Raw genomic sequence first — 13,454 nt, 5'->3', positions numbered from 1 at the left:
ATGTGCATCCAACAAGGCCTGCCTTGCCTGGTGAGAGGGGCTGACAGCTCAGGGAGCTGGGTGGGGAAGGAAGAAAAATTTAAAAAAAATTAAATGTGAAATAAAATCCAAACTTCCTACTGAGCAGAGGCTGTGTGGGGACAGATCCTTCAGCAAGATGAGGCTGAGGCCACTAAACCATCCTGTACCCCTTCAGACCTCCCTCCACCTTTCATTAACCCCATTGCACCTGAGAGTGCCTCAGAAAGCCTGGATGTGCAGCTCATGGACAATACTATTATCCTGGAACTTGCAAGGGAAGGAGTTGAAGTTTCATTGAGCTGTTCCAGGATTCTCCAAGAGTTTCCTGTCACTGTTTTGTGGCCAAATACCCCTGCAGGTCCATTCCCCTCCCTTGGTAACACAGTCAGCAGCTGTTCCCAGGGAACACCAGGCTCTGGCACTGGGAATTTACAGTTTCTGAAGCAGCCCCAGGGGCTGGAGCAGCAGGAATTCCCTGCCCAAGTGAGTGATGCAGCCTCAGCTGGAGCTGGGTAATAAGAACATGCAGTTTGTTCTTGAGCAGCTTGGAGTCAGCTGTCCAAACTTGGATCTTCCAAACAAATCTCTCACCTGAGCAACTGAACAGCTCCAAACCTTCCCAGAGACACCAAGAGCTGCCCTCAGGGTGCACGAACAGCTCCAGGCTGCTCTGGGTTTGCTCTGCCTGGTCAAGGACTGGAGGGTTTGTTCTGCATCCTGATTTCACCCGAGCTCCAACTGCAGCCTGGCTTTCCTCCAGCTCCACTGTGGCACTTCTGAGCACACCTCAGACAGCCAATGCTGATCTCTTATCAGTTCACTTTGCAAATCATTTCCCCCTTTTTTATCAGGTTCCTTTGCTAATTGCAAAAAAGAGGAGCAGAAAGAACTGTTCATGCAGTGGGGACTGATGGAGCAAACCTCAGTGTCAGATTTTCTGCTCCCTGCCCTCAGCTCAGTTCCTGTGTCCCTGTTCCTGGGAGCAGAGCCATTGCTCTGCTGTAACTGTGACACAAACACTCCACACAAAAACCTTATTTCATTTTCTTCCCCCTTTTTGCTCAGCTCTACACCCCCAGCTCTCCCCCACCCCTTTGGTTGTGCCTTTTCTATTTTAAATCAGCAGTGCTGATTCTGTGAAAGATAAATCCAAGTGAGAGCCAGAGGAACACCCCCTCCTATTCATTATTGCCCAAAAGCAAAGACCAAGAGCCTGTCACAAGCAGCCCTGATCTGTCCTGAGCTGACAGGGATGGTAATTAGTGCTGGCAAAGAACAACTGAAACCCTGCTGAAGAAATGTAGCAGCTTGACTGTATTAAACAAAAATAATCTCTAGATTATTTGTCAGATGAAAGGACCACCAGTGTCACCTACTGAGTGGGAAAACTGCAAATCTTGGCTCTTGGATGGGCTCTCTGCAGTGACCTGGACCAAGGGGTGATGGAGAAGCTGGCCAGGAGCTGGGGGCATTTCTCTCAGCTAGAGACACACACACATTATTCACAACCCTGCACACCAGAATGGAATTGTACATCTCAGCCAGAGTCCCAGAAATGTGCCTGGTTTTGGGATTATCTGCTGAAGGGAGGCATTGCTGTGTTGGACACACATGCACATCCACACATCCCTGCCCAAACCATTCCCTACCAGGGTTTCAGCAGCCTGAGTTTTAAAATAAAACCAATCAGCACCAAAAACATCTGCCAAGGCTTCCAGCTAAACCAGAGCATTCACCACAGGCATTCCATGGTACAACTCTCTCTTTAGATGAAATCTTTCCCCCAGGTTTCCAGTTCTCATAGGCTCCTACTGAAAAAGCACAAAGCACCTGCCCTTCCCAACACCAGCTCCAGCCACAACAGCCCATTCTCCTTTCTCCTCACATGACTAAGTTAAAAAAAACAACAAACAAACAACCCAACCACTTCCTTCTCTCTTCAATGCCAGCTGGAAAGGTCAAAGTTTGATAAAATCAAACCTTAAAGTGACCTGATGGGACCCAGCTCTGTAGGACAGACTACAGAAGAGCCAAATTATTACTCCTGAAAATTCCAGTAGGAAATAATACAAAATAAAAAAAACAAAACCAAAGCCAACAGGTAGCACAAGTGAAAACGCGTCCTCACTTTTCTGAGGAGAGAACATCACACCAGCACCACACTGGAATGTGTTGAGCCACCTGATCCATGTACATTTTACAGCTGGAAGCAAAACCCAAATCCACCCCACAGTCAGGAAGAATAATGAGGAGTAAGAGAGCAGCCCTGGGGAGTTTTAGCCTGAATTCCTCTGTGCTGAAGCAGCAGCCACAGGCAAATTCAAATTCCCGCTCCCCACTGGACACATCAGGGAAGCAGCAGCTCCTGGAGAGCAATGGCTGCACCTCAACAGCCCCAAGAGCCACAGCAAAGAGGCACCAACCTTTCTGTTGGGAAAGAAAAGCAACAAATCCATTTTAATTCCTGTCTGGCTGATCAAAAGGGTCCAGTGAAACTGTATTTCTGGAATTAAATGTTTATTTAAATATGCAGATGACTTTGTTTCATTGCTACAAGGTCAATATTCGCTTTCAAATGGAAGCACTTTATTTGATTGAATTCTGTCTCCAGAAATGAATGGGCAACACCAGAACCTTTTACATTGGCAATGAAGTCACAACACTGAGATGCCACCAAGATCTCGAGATCAGTGCTCAAACACACATAACACACACATATACAAATAAAAAAGTGCTCAACATCATCATGTTAAAATAGAATTTGGCTTCTTTTAGGGCTTCTGTCATTTCAGGCAGGAAAACAACCAAAGAACAATATGCATCAAACTAAATGAAATTCTGAAAAATACTCAGCATTAAACACAACCTTGAGTATCAGTAAATATGTTTCTTCTCTATTTACAGGTGTTAAGAAAGGGCATTAGAGACTTTTGCTGGGGATCATGAAATTTCATAAGATGTACAGTCCACGCTGCTGGGCAAGATTAGTAAATCCAAGCAGAGTTTTTATAAACCAGTCACATATTTAGTTCTTCAGCGTTTGCCAAAGGTAAATTCTACAAAAATTATTCATTACCCTGAATAACAGCAGCAGAATAAACATGTGCAGACTATGAGATATGACTGTGACTATTTCTTAAATAAGTTTTAAGATCCAGGCTTTTGGGAACTACTTGCCAAGTTTATAAAAACTCCATAGATGGTCTTTTAATAAAACTTCAGGAATCAATCAATCAGCTAAAGCTAATGCTCCTTCTACAGCACAATTTTGAAACACAGACATTGCAATTGTTCCAATGTTCCACAGAGGCTGACAATAATATACTGTCCACCCAGATTAAATATAGAAAAGCAAACTTTGATCTAATTTTTACATAGATGGCACAACAATAGGTGAAAGTGAATTCTTAGCTGCTGATTCAACAGTGCATTGGACACGAGAATAAAAATACTGCAGCTAAAAATATTTTAAGGATACTTTTGCACACCTGTTAATTGTTCAACCCTTTAGATCCCCTGGCAGGTGGAGACCACAAAGCCACAGGTGCCAACCAGGGGATCCCATCCTGCTCTTGATCTGAAAGCTCAGTGAGCACAGCAGCAGCAGTGATAAGGCAGTGATTTATGGGTTGTGACCCTCCAGTGCTGCAGAACAGCCCCTGCATTGGTGCTGCCTGTGCTCAGCACATTTGGGTTGGGTTTAAATCACAAACCTTCTGCTGGTTCATGCTGGCAACTCTTAAGCACCATCACACAGCAGCTACAGGACGTACTGTAGCACCGAGGGACTTGGTAAAAACAAAAGTTGGCATCTTAAATGGAGAGAAAGGGACAGAACTATGAACACCACACATAACCCAGCTCAAAAATCCCTTCATCCCCAACACAGAGACTCTGAGATTCTGGGCTGTGTTTTGATGTGCTGACCCTGCAGGACAGCCCAGCAGGCAGCAGAACAACACTCACCTGCCTGCAAACAAACCCTGAGAGGTTTCATTTTGGGGTCACTGTCCATAGTGGCTTCCATGTCATGTTTCTCTACTTGTGGGGATTGTACAGAATATGCTGGAGTTGGACTGCAGCCAGAAGATTCCCCCAAACAAGATGTGGATCCAAGAATTAATTTGGCCCTCAGGAGCTATTTAGTGGCAACTGATTCTTGCAGGGCTCAAACATGTCCATGACTGCAAAACCCAAGCAATGGTAACAATTCAGGGGAAACCAAGTTAGAATATGGAAGTCTGTAGAAGTTTAGAGAGGGAATTAACCCTTTTTTAGGCAGCTGAGGTCCAGATCATGTGATTTTTGGAGATATTGTAGCTCTCTTACCACTGTATGACATGATAAAGTGCAGAATCACTTATCCTACTTCTGCTCCAAACCAAACCATATGAGAACAGGCTGGTCACAATTCCTGTCTGGCTGCTGGGTCCAGGTCCAGTCCATGACAAGATGGGAGAAGGAAACAGTGCAGTTTCTTTTTTTTTTTTTCTTTCCTCTTTTATTTATCTAAAAAAACTCTGTTATTCCAACATGAACTGATGAGAACGCACAGGAGGTCATGCAAAAAAGAGAAGGCAGGTCTGAAATGCTGAAAAACAAACCAACCAAAAGAAAACTGCAGAGAGATTAAACCATGAGCCACAAAATAACGTGACCCTGAGGAAGGTGGGCGCAGGCAAGGCAACAGGGCGAGCATGCAGGCTGAAACCAGAGCCAAACTGGGCTGTGAGCAGCAGCAGCAAGGGCTGCCAACCAAAATGCCACTGTCTGTGTCTGTGTGTGTCTGTGTGTGTGTGAGGAACAGCAGGGACACAGGAGGGGGCAGACAGAACAAGCAGGAAAACAAGTACATACGTGAGCTTGAAGGGTTTCAGGAAACAGCAGGGTCAGAGGGGTTTAATACCTGGAATGAGCATCAGCCTGGATTTGGAAAAAGAGAAATAAAGGCTGACAAGTATTAGTGACCTTCTGGGGAAGGCAGAGTGTTGAATGATGCATTGTGGATCAGATTTAATAGTGACAGACTGAGAGCCCAGTCCAGCTGCTGTGACACTGTCCCAGGGAGGTTTCCACCTCCTTCCCAGGCTCTGCTGAGAGGAACCTGCAGGTCTGGCACTGAAGGCACCATGTGAAATGCTGATGGAGCAGTGTGCACATCCAGATGGACTGAGGGACAAGGGGACAGAAGACAGACCAGAACATGCTTGGGACTCTCTGGCTGTCCAAGGACAGCCAGCAGATCTGTGACAGAAGTAGAGGGACTGGGCTGGGAGAAGTGTGTGTTATGTTTGACAGAGGGGCTGTGCCAGGCTGGCAGAAGAGTGGGAGAGGCTGATAAGGAAATCCGAGCCACAAGTAGCATGCCATGGGAAAGAGCAAGCATCTGAATGGTACTGGGATGGAATTTAGGCCTGAATTTTTCAAGTGGGAACTCCAGACAAGAGTGGGAGTCTGGCTTTCCATGGGTGTGTTTTTACTGCCTGCAGGGTAAACAGACCATTTTGTTTCTCCTTCTGTGACAAGCTCGCCCCGAGGTTCTTGCACCAGCACAAACACCTTTAGGAATCTAAAACATAAGAAAGACAAAAAGAAAGAGACTGGATTAGAAAGAGGCTGGGGGAAATGAGGTCCCTTTAAGAGCAGCTCTGCCTGCAGGAGGTTAAAGGAATAAAGCAATGAAGCATCTACTGGGTTACAGGGCTTGGGAAGGCTCCTGGCTCAGAAACTCTGCACCCTCAGCCCTTCCCTGCAGCCTGGGATGAGCATCCCTGGGATTCTGCTGTGCTCTGGGAGGAAAGCACAGGGGCAGGACCCTGCCAGCACCTGCTTCATGCCACTGACAAAACAAACAGCTTTTCCATTTTCTGTCAGCAAAGCAGCACTGCATCTGTTCAAGTGACAGCTCCAGAGACCATCAGTGACACTGAACAACAACAGGAAATTAAATTAAAGAATTTGCAGAGGGATCCAGAGCTTTTCTTTCCACCACAGGCTGCAGAGGCCTTTCCCTCTCAAGAGAAGCCAGGAAAATGCAGGTCAGTGAAGCAGCCCAAGCCTCCTCTGGCCATGCCTGTTCCCACAGAATGGGGGCTGAGGACAAGTTTTGCCTCTGGCCAAGTGAAGCCACAATCCAGGACGTGATTTGGCCCAAACTGCTGTATCCAAGGGAATACGGGATGAGTCCAAACTTCCTCTGCATTTGAGAAACCAGGGGGAACCTTCTCACCCCCTTTGCACCCACTTCCATCAAATCCTTCCAAATGACAGCACAAAGAAGTTTCCAAAGAGCCACAATAAAATATTTTTTCTTGAGAAGAATTGCATTTGTGCTTAGAATGAGAAGCAGGTCTGGGCTATTTGCTGTTCCTTAGGAGCCACTATTTTTTGCCACTAATCATTGCCATCTACTAGTTACTGTCATTAAAAAAACTCAAAAACCAAAACCTCACAGGAATGAGAAAATATAATGTTTATTAGAAGAAGACACCATGGTACATCAAGCTATAAAGAGATTCCTGACAGATGATGATTCTTTAAAAAATAAGAATAGAAACAAGACAACCACACTGGCCAGATTGAACAAACCTTAACACACAACAGCAGCTCCTGTGCAAGTCCAGGTGCAGGCAGCTGAGTAACCAAAAACACTTATCAACATCAGAGGGACTGAGCAGTTACCAAAACAGCTGGGTTAAGCAGAAGAACAGCCTATAAAACCATTTATATTTATACACATATAAAAGGATAAAAACAATTCAAATTCAAGTAACTTTAGTCTTTAAGTTATGTTATATACAATTTTTTATATATACTGGGAGAACTAAGGGCACATATTTAACAAAAGGATTTTTAAAAGCCACAGTCCAGTTTATAATTACCAATTCCTAAATAATTTGGCAAGCATTAAATAATCAGATATATCCTAGATAAAAAGTGCATCAGCATGGTTAACTTTTACCTATTTACTTATATAAGTCAAAGCTCTGCATGATGGTTACAGCAAAGAGCAGAGCTGCAGCACTGGGAATGCCAGAGCTGCCCATAATCTGGGCAAACTGATATCATCAGAGGTGAGGGGGAACAGGAGCCAAAATGCTCATCAGCCCACAGCTCCAAAATAGATTTTATCAAGAAGTTCAACCTCCACTCCTGCATGTCACCCACACAAACAGCCAGGCTGTGGCTGGAAGGAACAGCACAGTGCAGGGTTTGCACAGAGCTGGGCACTCCATGCAGGGCTTTTTGTGTCACAGGATTTCACAAGATCCCTCAGTGAAAGGGTTTTGTTGCCAAGCAGATGATGAGGTACCATGGTCAGTGACACGGGGGGGGTCAGTCTCGAGCTCAAAGGCCCAACCAGCTCCTGTGTTTGAGTTCTCAGCACCAGACAGGTACAGAAAAGCCCTGCAAGATGCTACACCCAGGTGTGCACAGAGCAGCCTCCTGCAGGAATCCCAGGGGAGCAGAGCCTGCAGCTCTCCTTTCTATTCAGAAGGACAACGGTGCTGTTTGCACTAAATAGACACAGTCAGGGCAGCACCTTCATTTCAGAGCCAGCCTGGTACCTAACAAAGTCTTTCAGTGATGGAGATGTGACATGTGCATTCATCTCTTCTAAAGAAAACCTTCTCAAACAGAGCTCTTAAAACAACCGTAGCAGCAAACCAGGAGAATAAAGGGTGGACAGGCCTATGCAAACCTACTCAGAGATTTTCTGAAGTGGTTTGTGCACATCTGGAAAAAAAAAAAAAAAAGGCAAAACAAGATAGGCATTACTGTTCTTTTTGTGACAGGTTTGCCAACACCCTCTGAGCAGAGGTATCCCTGTAAATGTCACCAGGAGCCCTCACACAGGGACACGCAGGGCACAGACCCAGCTTGGCTCCTCTCAGACTGTGATCAGGAGGGCACCTGCAGCACACAACTTACCTGTCCTGCTCAGCTCTGCAGCACAGCCCTGACAACACAGGCTCCAGCTGAGTGGAAAAGCAGCTTCTCACCAGCACTGAGAGTGGCACTGGGCTGCCCATGGCACAGACACAGCCTGGCCAGGCAGGAAAGGCTGGGCCAGGGCTGGGATGGCTCTGCTGGCTGGGACAGCCACAGGGGCTGCTCTGAGCTCCCACCCTTCTGCCACCAGCCTTTCGTGGTGCCAGCTGCTCAACCTTCCTTCCAAAAACAGGAAAGGATTACTACAGTTTGCAAAGCTTTAGTATTTACAATGTTATCTTCAAGAATGTCATCGCTTCTATTTCACGGACTGAATCAAGTCACTTCTACCAATACCTTAAAAATCAATTTGCAGCTTGCAGCAAAGTTCACCTTTTAAACACACCAGCATTTCCTCCAAATCTTTATGCTGCATTCTTTGAAGCATTCTCTTTTAGCTTTTCTTTGAAACCAGAGACTTGAGAAATAAAAGAGGTAAACATTGTTGTTCCCATGCATTAGATATTCACAGATCTGTTTGATTTTGTTCCTGAAATCCAGCAAAATTAATGGAAAAGCTTTAAATGATCTGAAAAACCTCCATTGTGGCTACAGACATGGCTGCAGCTGTATCAGCCTTCACCCTGGCACAGTTTGTGTTTTTAATCTGATGGAGAGGGTTGGAATGAGAGGGTCCCTTCCAACCCAAACCAGTCTGTGTTTCCATATTTCCAATCCCTCAGCCTTGATCTGGATATAGAGGGGAATGGATGATCCATCTTTCAAAGGTTAATAAAAACCAACAGAGGGGGCTAAACTTTTTGCACTCTTTTGCATCTTAACTGAGCATGTATTTGCCAACAGGAACATAAAACTACTGTATTATGGCAAAATAAAACAAGGCCCAGACAAGGCACTGCACCAATTAACACCCAACCCAACTCTGAACTGCTCAGGTTTCAGTGCTGGTTTATAGGTACAGTCCTAGTCCTCTCTTCCTGCTGCCCATAAACCCCAAAGAAAATGGTTCAGTTTGCTTTTGACTTGGATGAAGCCACTTGTTTCACATCAAGAACTCTCAAGTCTAGGAAACACAATAATCTGAAGGATTAGGTGGCTGAATAAACACAAATTATTTAACACAATGGAATTCTCACATCCTGATTTGAAACAGGGCTAAAATCTTTTGATTTCTCAGTGTATCCCATTACCAGGTGTTCAGCAGTGGCATTTACTCCAGCCAGGTCTGCCCTGCAGCACTGCTTCCTTACACAAAATATTTGGGAGGAATTAAAAGCAATAAACAGCAGCTTACAGAGTCCAAACTCTGAATGTCTCCATTGATGTCAAGTAAGCAAAAGATTAAACCATTAGTTCTGGTCATCTGCAACAGCAAATACATCTGAAATGTAGCAAGGTGGGAAAGAACAGAGGAGCTTTCTCAATGTTTTACCCATTTATCAGGGACCACAGAGTGCTGTGTGGAGGGGTTTGGCAAGATCTCTCCTTCCCCTTCCACACACACTAAACTAAATTACCACCAGTTTTCAAACCAAAGGGTCCCCAGAACACAACAGGCTCTGAAAAGCTCCCACACAGACACAAACCAGCAGTCTAAATATTCCCTCCATAAAGTTCCACCGAGTGACTTTGGGACAAACAGTCTGAGATGCCCCCTGGGTATCTGAGGGGAGCCTGAAGGATCCCAAAGGGCTTTGTGCTTCCTGCACTAAGCTGGGCATGCAATGGCAGTGACAGTTGAGCAAACACTGTCCAGGCAAGGCTGCATTTCCCCTCTGCTTTCAGGAGTCCCCCACACTACCCCTCTCTGAGCAAGAAAAGCACATTTTGCAGTACAACAAGCCATAATTAGTCCACATACGGAATAATGCACTTGGTGGCATTGTACAGACTCTTAAAAGGCTCTATCTGCAACACAGAGCAGCTTCAGGCTTGGTTTATCTCTGTGAAAGCAAATAAAACAATAATAATAGCATTAAATATAGGTCATAGCACCTTTGGCATTTTTGTCCAAATAGACTTCAACATAGGACGTGGGGACATAGCCCTCCTCATCTTCGTTCCTTCGGATCCGCGTCCACCCGTCCCCTTTGTCTTCTTCTATGACATAGAGCATCTCTCCTTCTGCTACTGAGATTGTTCCTTCATTCTGACCTGAAACACACAGCAACAGGCACTTCAGGCTGTGCTGCACAGCAGGAATCAGTAACTCAGACCATGGGTGGACACAGCTTTTGGTGCATCACTGGCAGCCAGAACAGGAGCTTGTGATTCAGGATGCAGCAGTGTGTACATAAAGAACCAGAAATGTGACCCTGACAGCAGAGATTTGGTTTTTTCTCTTGTAGAGCTCCTGTGCAACAGGAGAAAAATCCCTGTCTTGGTGCCTTTCTAAATAATCACACCTGATCCTCACTTGTCCTTTGGCTATTTAAGGTTTAATGAAGGTTTCCCACTTGCCCTTGGTATATAAACTTGAAAAAGCCCAGTCAGAGTGTAGCCATGATATTTTCTGAAGCAACCTTTCCTTAGGATTTTTTCTCCTGAGAAGCTGGGAGGCCTCAGGAACAAAATGTAAACAATGGTTATCTGCTGCTGTGGAATGCAACAGGTGCATCTGGGATTGGTCTCACGTGGTTGTTTCTAATTAATGGCCAATCACAGTCAGCTGACTCAGGCTCTGTCCGAGCCACAAGCCTTTGTTATCATTCCTTCTTTTTCTATTCTTAGCAAGCCTTCTGATAAAAGCCTTTCTTCTATTCTTTTAGTATAGTTTTAATATATATCATAAAATAATAAATCCAGCCTTCTGAAACACGGAGTCAGATCTTCATCTCTTCCCTCTTCCTCGGACCCCTATGAGCACGGCCACAGTCAGAGAAATGAGGGTAAAGTTTGAGTGATACCTTCAAATGTATAGAGAGCTTTACACGTTCCTATGGTGGGTAGTGGTTCTTCATCATCAAACTCATCATCAAAGTCTGTTGCAGGTACTTTCATCTCAGTCTCCTGGCTTTGCTCTTCTGTGTAACTGCCATCGGGGCTGCTCAAGAGAGGAAAAACACAGCAACTATAGCAACCAACCTCAGCAGCAGAGAGAGCCACTCGGTCTCCAGGCGTGGGGCAAGGGGAGCAACTCCAGCTGGAGCAGCTCAGTGACTCCAGAGCTTGCTTGGAGCTGGCTAAGATAAGTGAGAACCCTCATTTTTACCATTAAAAGCTGTAAAAACGCAGTGGCTCACAGCAGTGAGCGAGGGGGCTGTCACACAGCTCATCATAGAAAGCAGCAATTTGAGGCTGCAGAGCCCTGGCTGTGCCTGCAGAGGCTCTGCTGAGCCCCAGCCCGTTCAGATACTGTACCTCTCCCTGTCCTGGGCACAGCTGTTCACTCCCGATGCGTTCTGTGCCTCGTAGACCCCGCTCTGGCGCCGGGGCTGCTCGCTCCGCGCCGGCAGCCGCCCCTCCACCTCCGCCAGCCAGCCCTGCCAGACAGACAGACAGAGCTCACCCTGACACCCAGGCTACAGAGCAGAGACTGGTTTGTAAGCATGTTCATGTTTTCCTTTATGTTGTTCAAATTCTGGATTGTCTTGCTGAAAAACACACTTATTGAAAAGGTAACTTTTTTTTTGGCACTGGGTCCTGGAAACACCCTGAGAGAGAAGCAGGTAACAGCCAGCAGGAGATGATGCTGCTCCAGTCACAACCATGTAAAATGATGTGTGGCTGCTTAGAGCAGTCTGAGTGACACCAGAAACTCAGCAACTGCTGAATGCACAAGAACAAAAGCTGGGGAGAATGAAAGAGGCACTGATTTCAAACGGGGAGGAAAGCAATGGATAGTAAAACCATATCTGAAATTAATGGGCTGTATCTGTTTATGTTCAAAGCATAATGTAGAAAGTGAAGTCTTTTCTCAGCTGTCTAATCCTTCTCATGTAACTATAATGGGCTTCATATATTCCAAACACTCCCCTTCTGTTCTGGAGATTTTATATCACTAAGCAGCTTCCTGTTGATGGCAGACTATTCCTCAAAACATATTTCATCTGATGGCTTCCATCTTGCTGTTAGTCTCTAAATGGTGCTTTGCATTTATGTCACTCTGATTTTCCACAGACATCTGTAACATGGTGCTTCAATCTATTTAATTAATTAAATAAGCATCTGAAGCCCTCTGGGCAGTCCAGAGAGCACCACATTTTTTCTTCATCTCCACTTAGCACAATTTGTTTCCTGTGGCAAATTTAACCGTGGGCTGACTGCCACAGGAGATGTTCATGTTTGTGTTACACAAATCAGCTCAAAGACCCCAATTAATGCAAGTGCTCACACAGCCCTTGCCCTCACACACCAAAGTGCATCAACACATCTGGAAAAGCCAGGAAGGTCCTACTCAGACCTGAGCATTTGCTGAGCTGCTTTTTACTGAAATGTCTTCTTCTCATACCTCGAATTTCTGCACTTCTAACCGCAGCTTTTCAATGTTCTGCCCCAGCTCTGCCAATCTGTGGTCCACGCTCGCTGCGTCTCCCATCTGGGGGTTCTTGATGTACACGTCTTTCATCTTTGTTAAGGCATCTCTGAGGGGCACAACAAAAACCAAACACATTTAGTGCAGCTGGGGATAAATGCCTTTAGTAAACTGTCTGTTCTTCACTCTGAGGTTCAACCTAAGCTGTTACAAAGGGAACTGAGAACACCCAGATGGGGTTTTTGCCCTGTATAGAACCAGCCATTGAAAAAAAAACAGTAAAATGATTTGCCAGAAGAGAATTTACATTGTCAGAGATAAAAAACAGTGAGTTACCTGCAACATGGGAAGATATTTGATATTGATTTTTAGCCTGACATGGATTTTTATGTACTACAACAGTACCTACTTGCTCCCCTGGGCAAAATAATAACAATAAATCTCACAACCATTGCAATCTATGACAGCTCCAACTTCCTAGACTAATATCTTCCCAGTTTTCAGGGCATGGACAAACAGTTGAATCATTATCATCCATCATGGGCTGACCTCCAGTTGAGAAAGTGGAACAAAGATGTATCAATAACACAAATGGAGGGCAAACAAGAAATTCTCACCCTGCCTGTTGCAGCTTGTCTTTAGCAACCCAAATAATCTGAAAGATATTTATTTGTTTCACACTGCTTAAAAGGAAGCTGGCTGCAGATGGTTTGTGTTTGCCACAGCACAGGGACAGACAGATGGACTTGAGGCTACAAAATGTGACTCCATGTCCGGCCGAGTCCCAAGGCAGCTCCTCTCAGCTGCTGATGGACATTTCAGAGCTGAAAATGGAATTGTGGCTGGTTTTAGCACAACTATTCAGATTTTCTCTAGGCATTAGCTGGTGGGAGAGAGGTTAATGAGAGTCCCAGGGCTCAAGTTAACACTCTTTATGCTTTAGAGTTTCCCACCAAACTCTTGACAATTGGAATCCTGTGCCTTTGCCTTGTGTGTGTGGAACTGG

General features: G+C 45.3%; 1 protein-coding gene across 11 annotated transcripts in view; it reads right to left on the bottom strand.

Annotated features, from left to right (window-relative positions):
* Positions 1–5,627: 5,627 nt before the first annotated feature.
* FNBP1 (formin binding protein 1) overlaps positions 5,628–13,454 on the bottom strand; it is an 89,942-nt gene continuing 82,115 nt past the window's right edge. For 6 of the 11 annotated variants that reach the window (XM_058818420.1, XM_058818421.1, XM_058818422.1 and 3 more), the window contains 5 exons: positions 12,425–12,557; positions 11,335–11,456; positions 10,881–11,020; positions 9,970–10,128; positions 5,628–7,758 (listed from right to left, as the gene is read on the bottom strand). In XM_058818420.1, the coding sequence (XP_058674403.1) occupies positions 7,724–7,758; positions 9,970–10,128; positions 10,881–11,020; positions 11,335–11,456; positions 12,425–12,557 (589 nt within the window). In that variant the 3' untranslated portion in view covers positions 5,628–7,723. The remainder of the gene's footprint in view (positions 7,759–9,969; positions 10,129–10,880; positions 11,021–11,334; positions 11,457–12,424; positions 12,558–13,454) is intronic. The other 5 variants (XM_058818430.1, XM_058818423.1, XM_058818424.1 and 2 more) reach the window with 1 other exon arrangement.

The sequence above is a fragment of the Ammospiza caudacuta genome, chromosome 21 (assembly GCF_027887145.1).
Source record: "Ammospiza caudacuta isolate bAmmCau1 chromosome 21, bAmmCau1.pri, whole genome shotgun sequence".
In the NCBI taxonomy this organism is placed as follows: domain Eukaryota; kingdom Metazoa; phylum Chordata; class Aves; order Passeriformes; family Passerellidae; genus Ammospiza; species Ammospiza caudacuta.
Note: the sequence above shows the minus strand (reverse complement) of the source record. Positions and strands in the feature narration are given on the sequence as shown.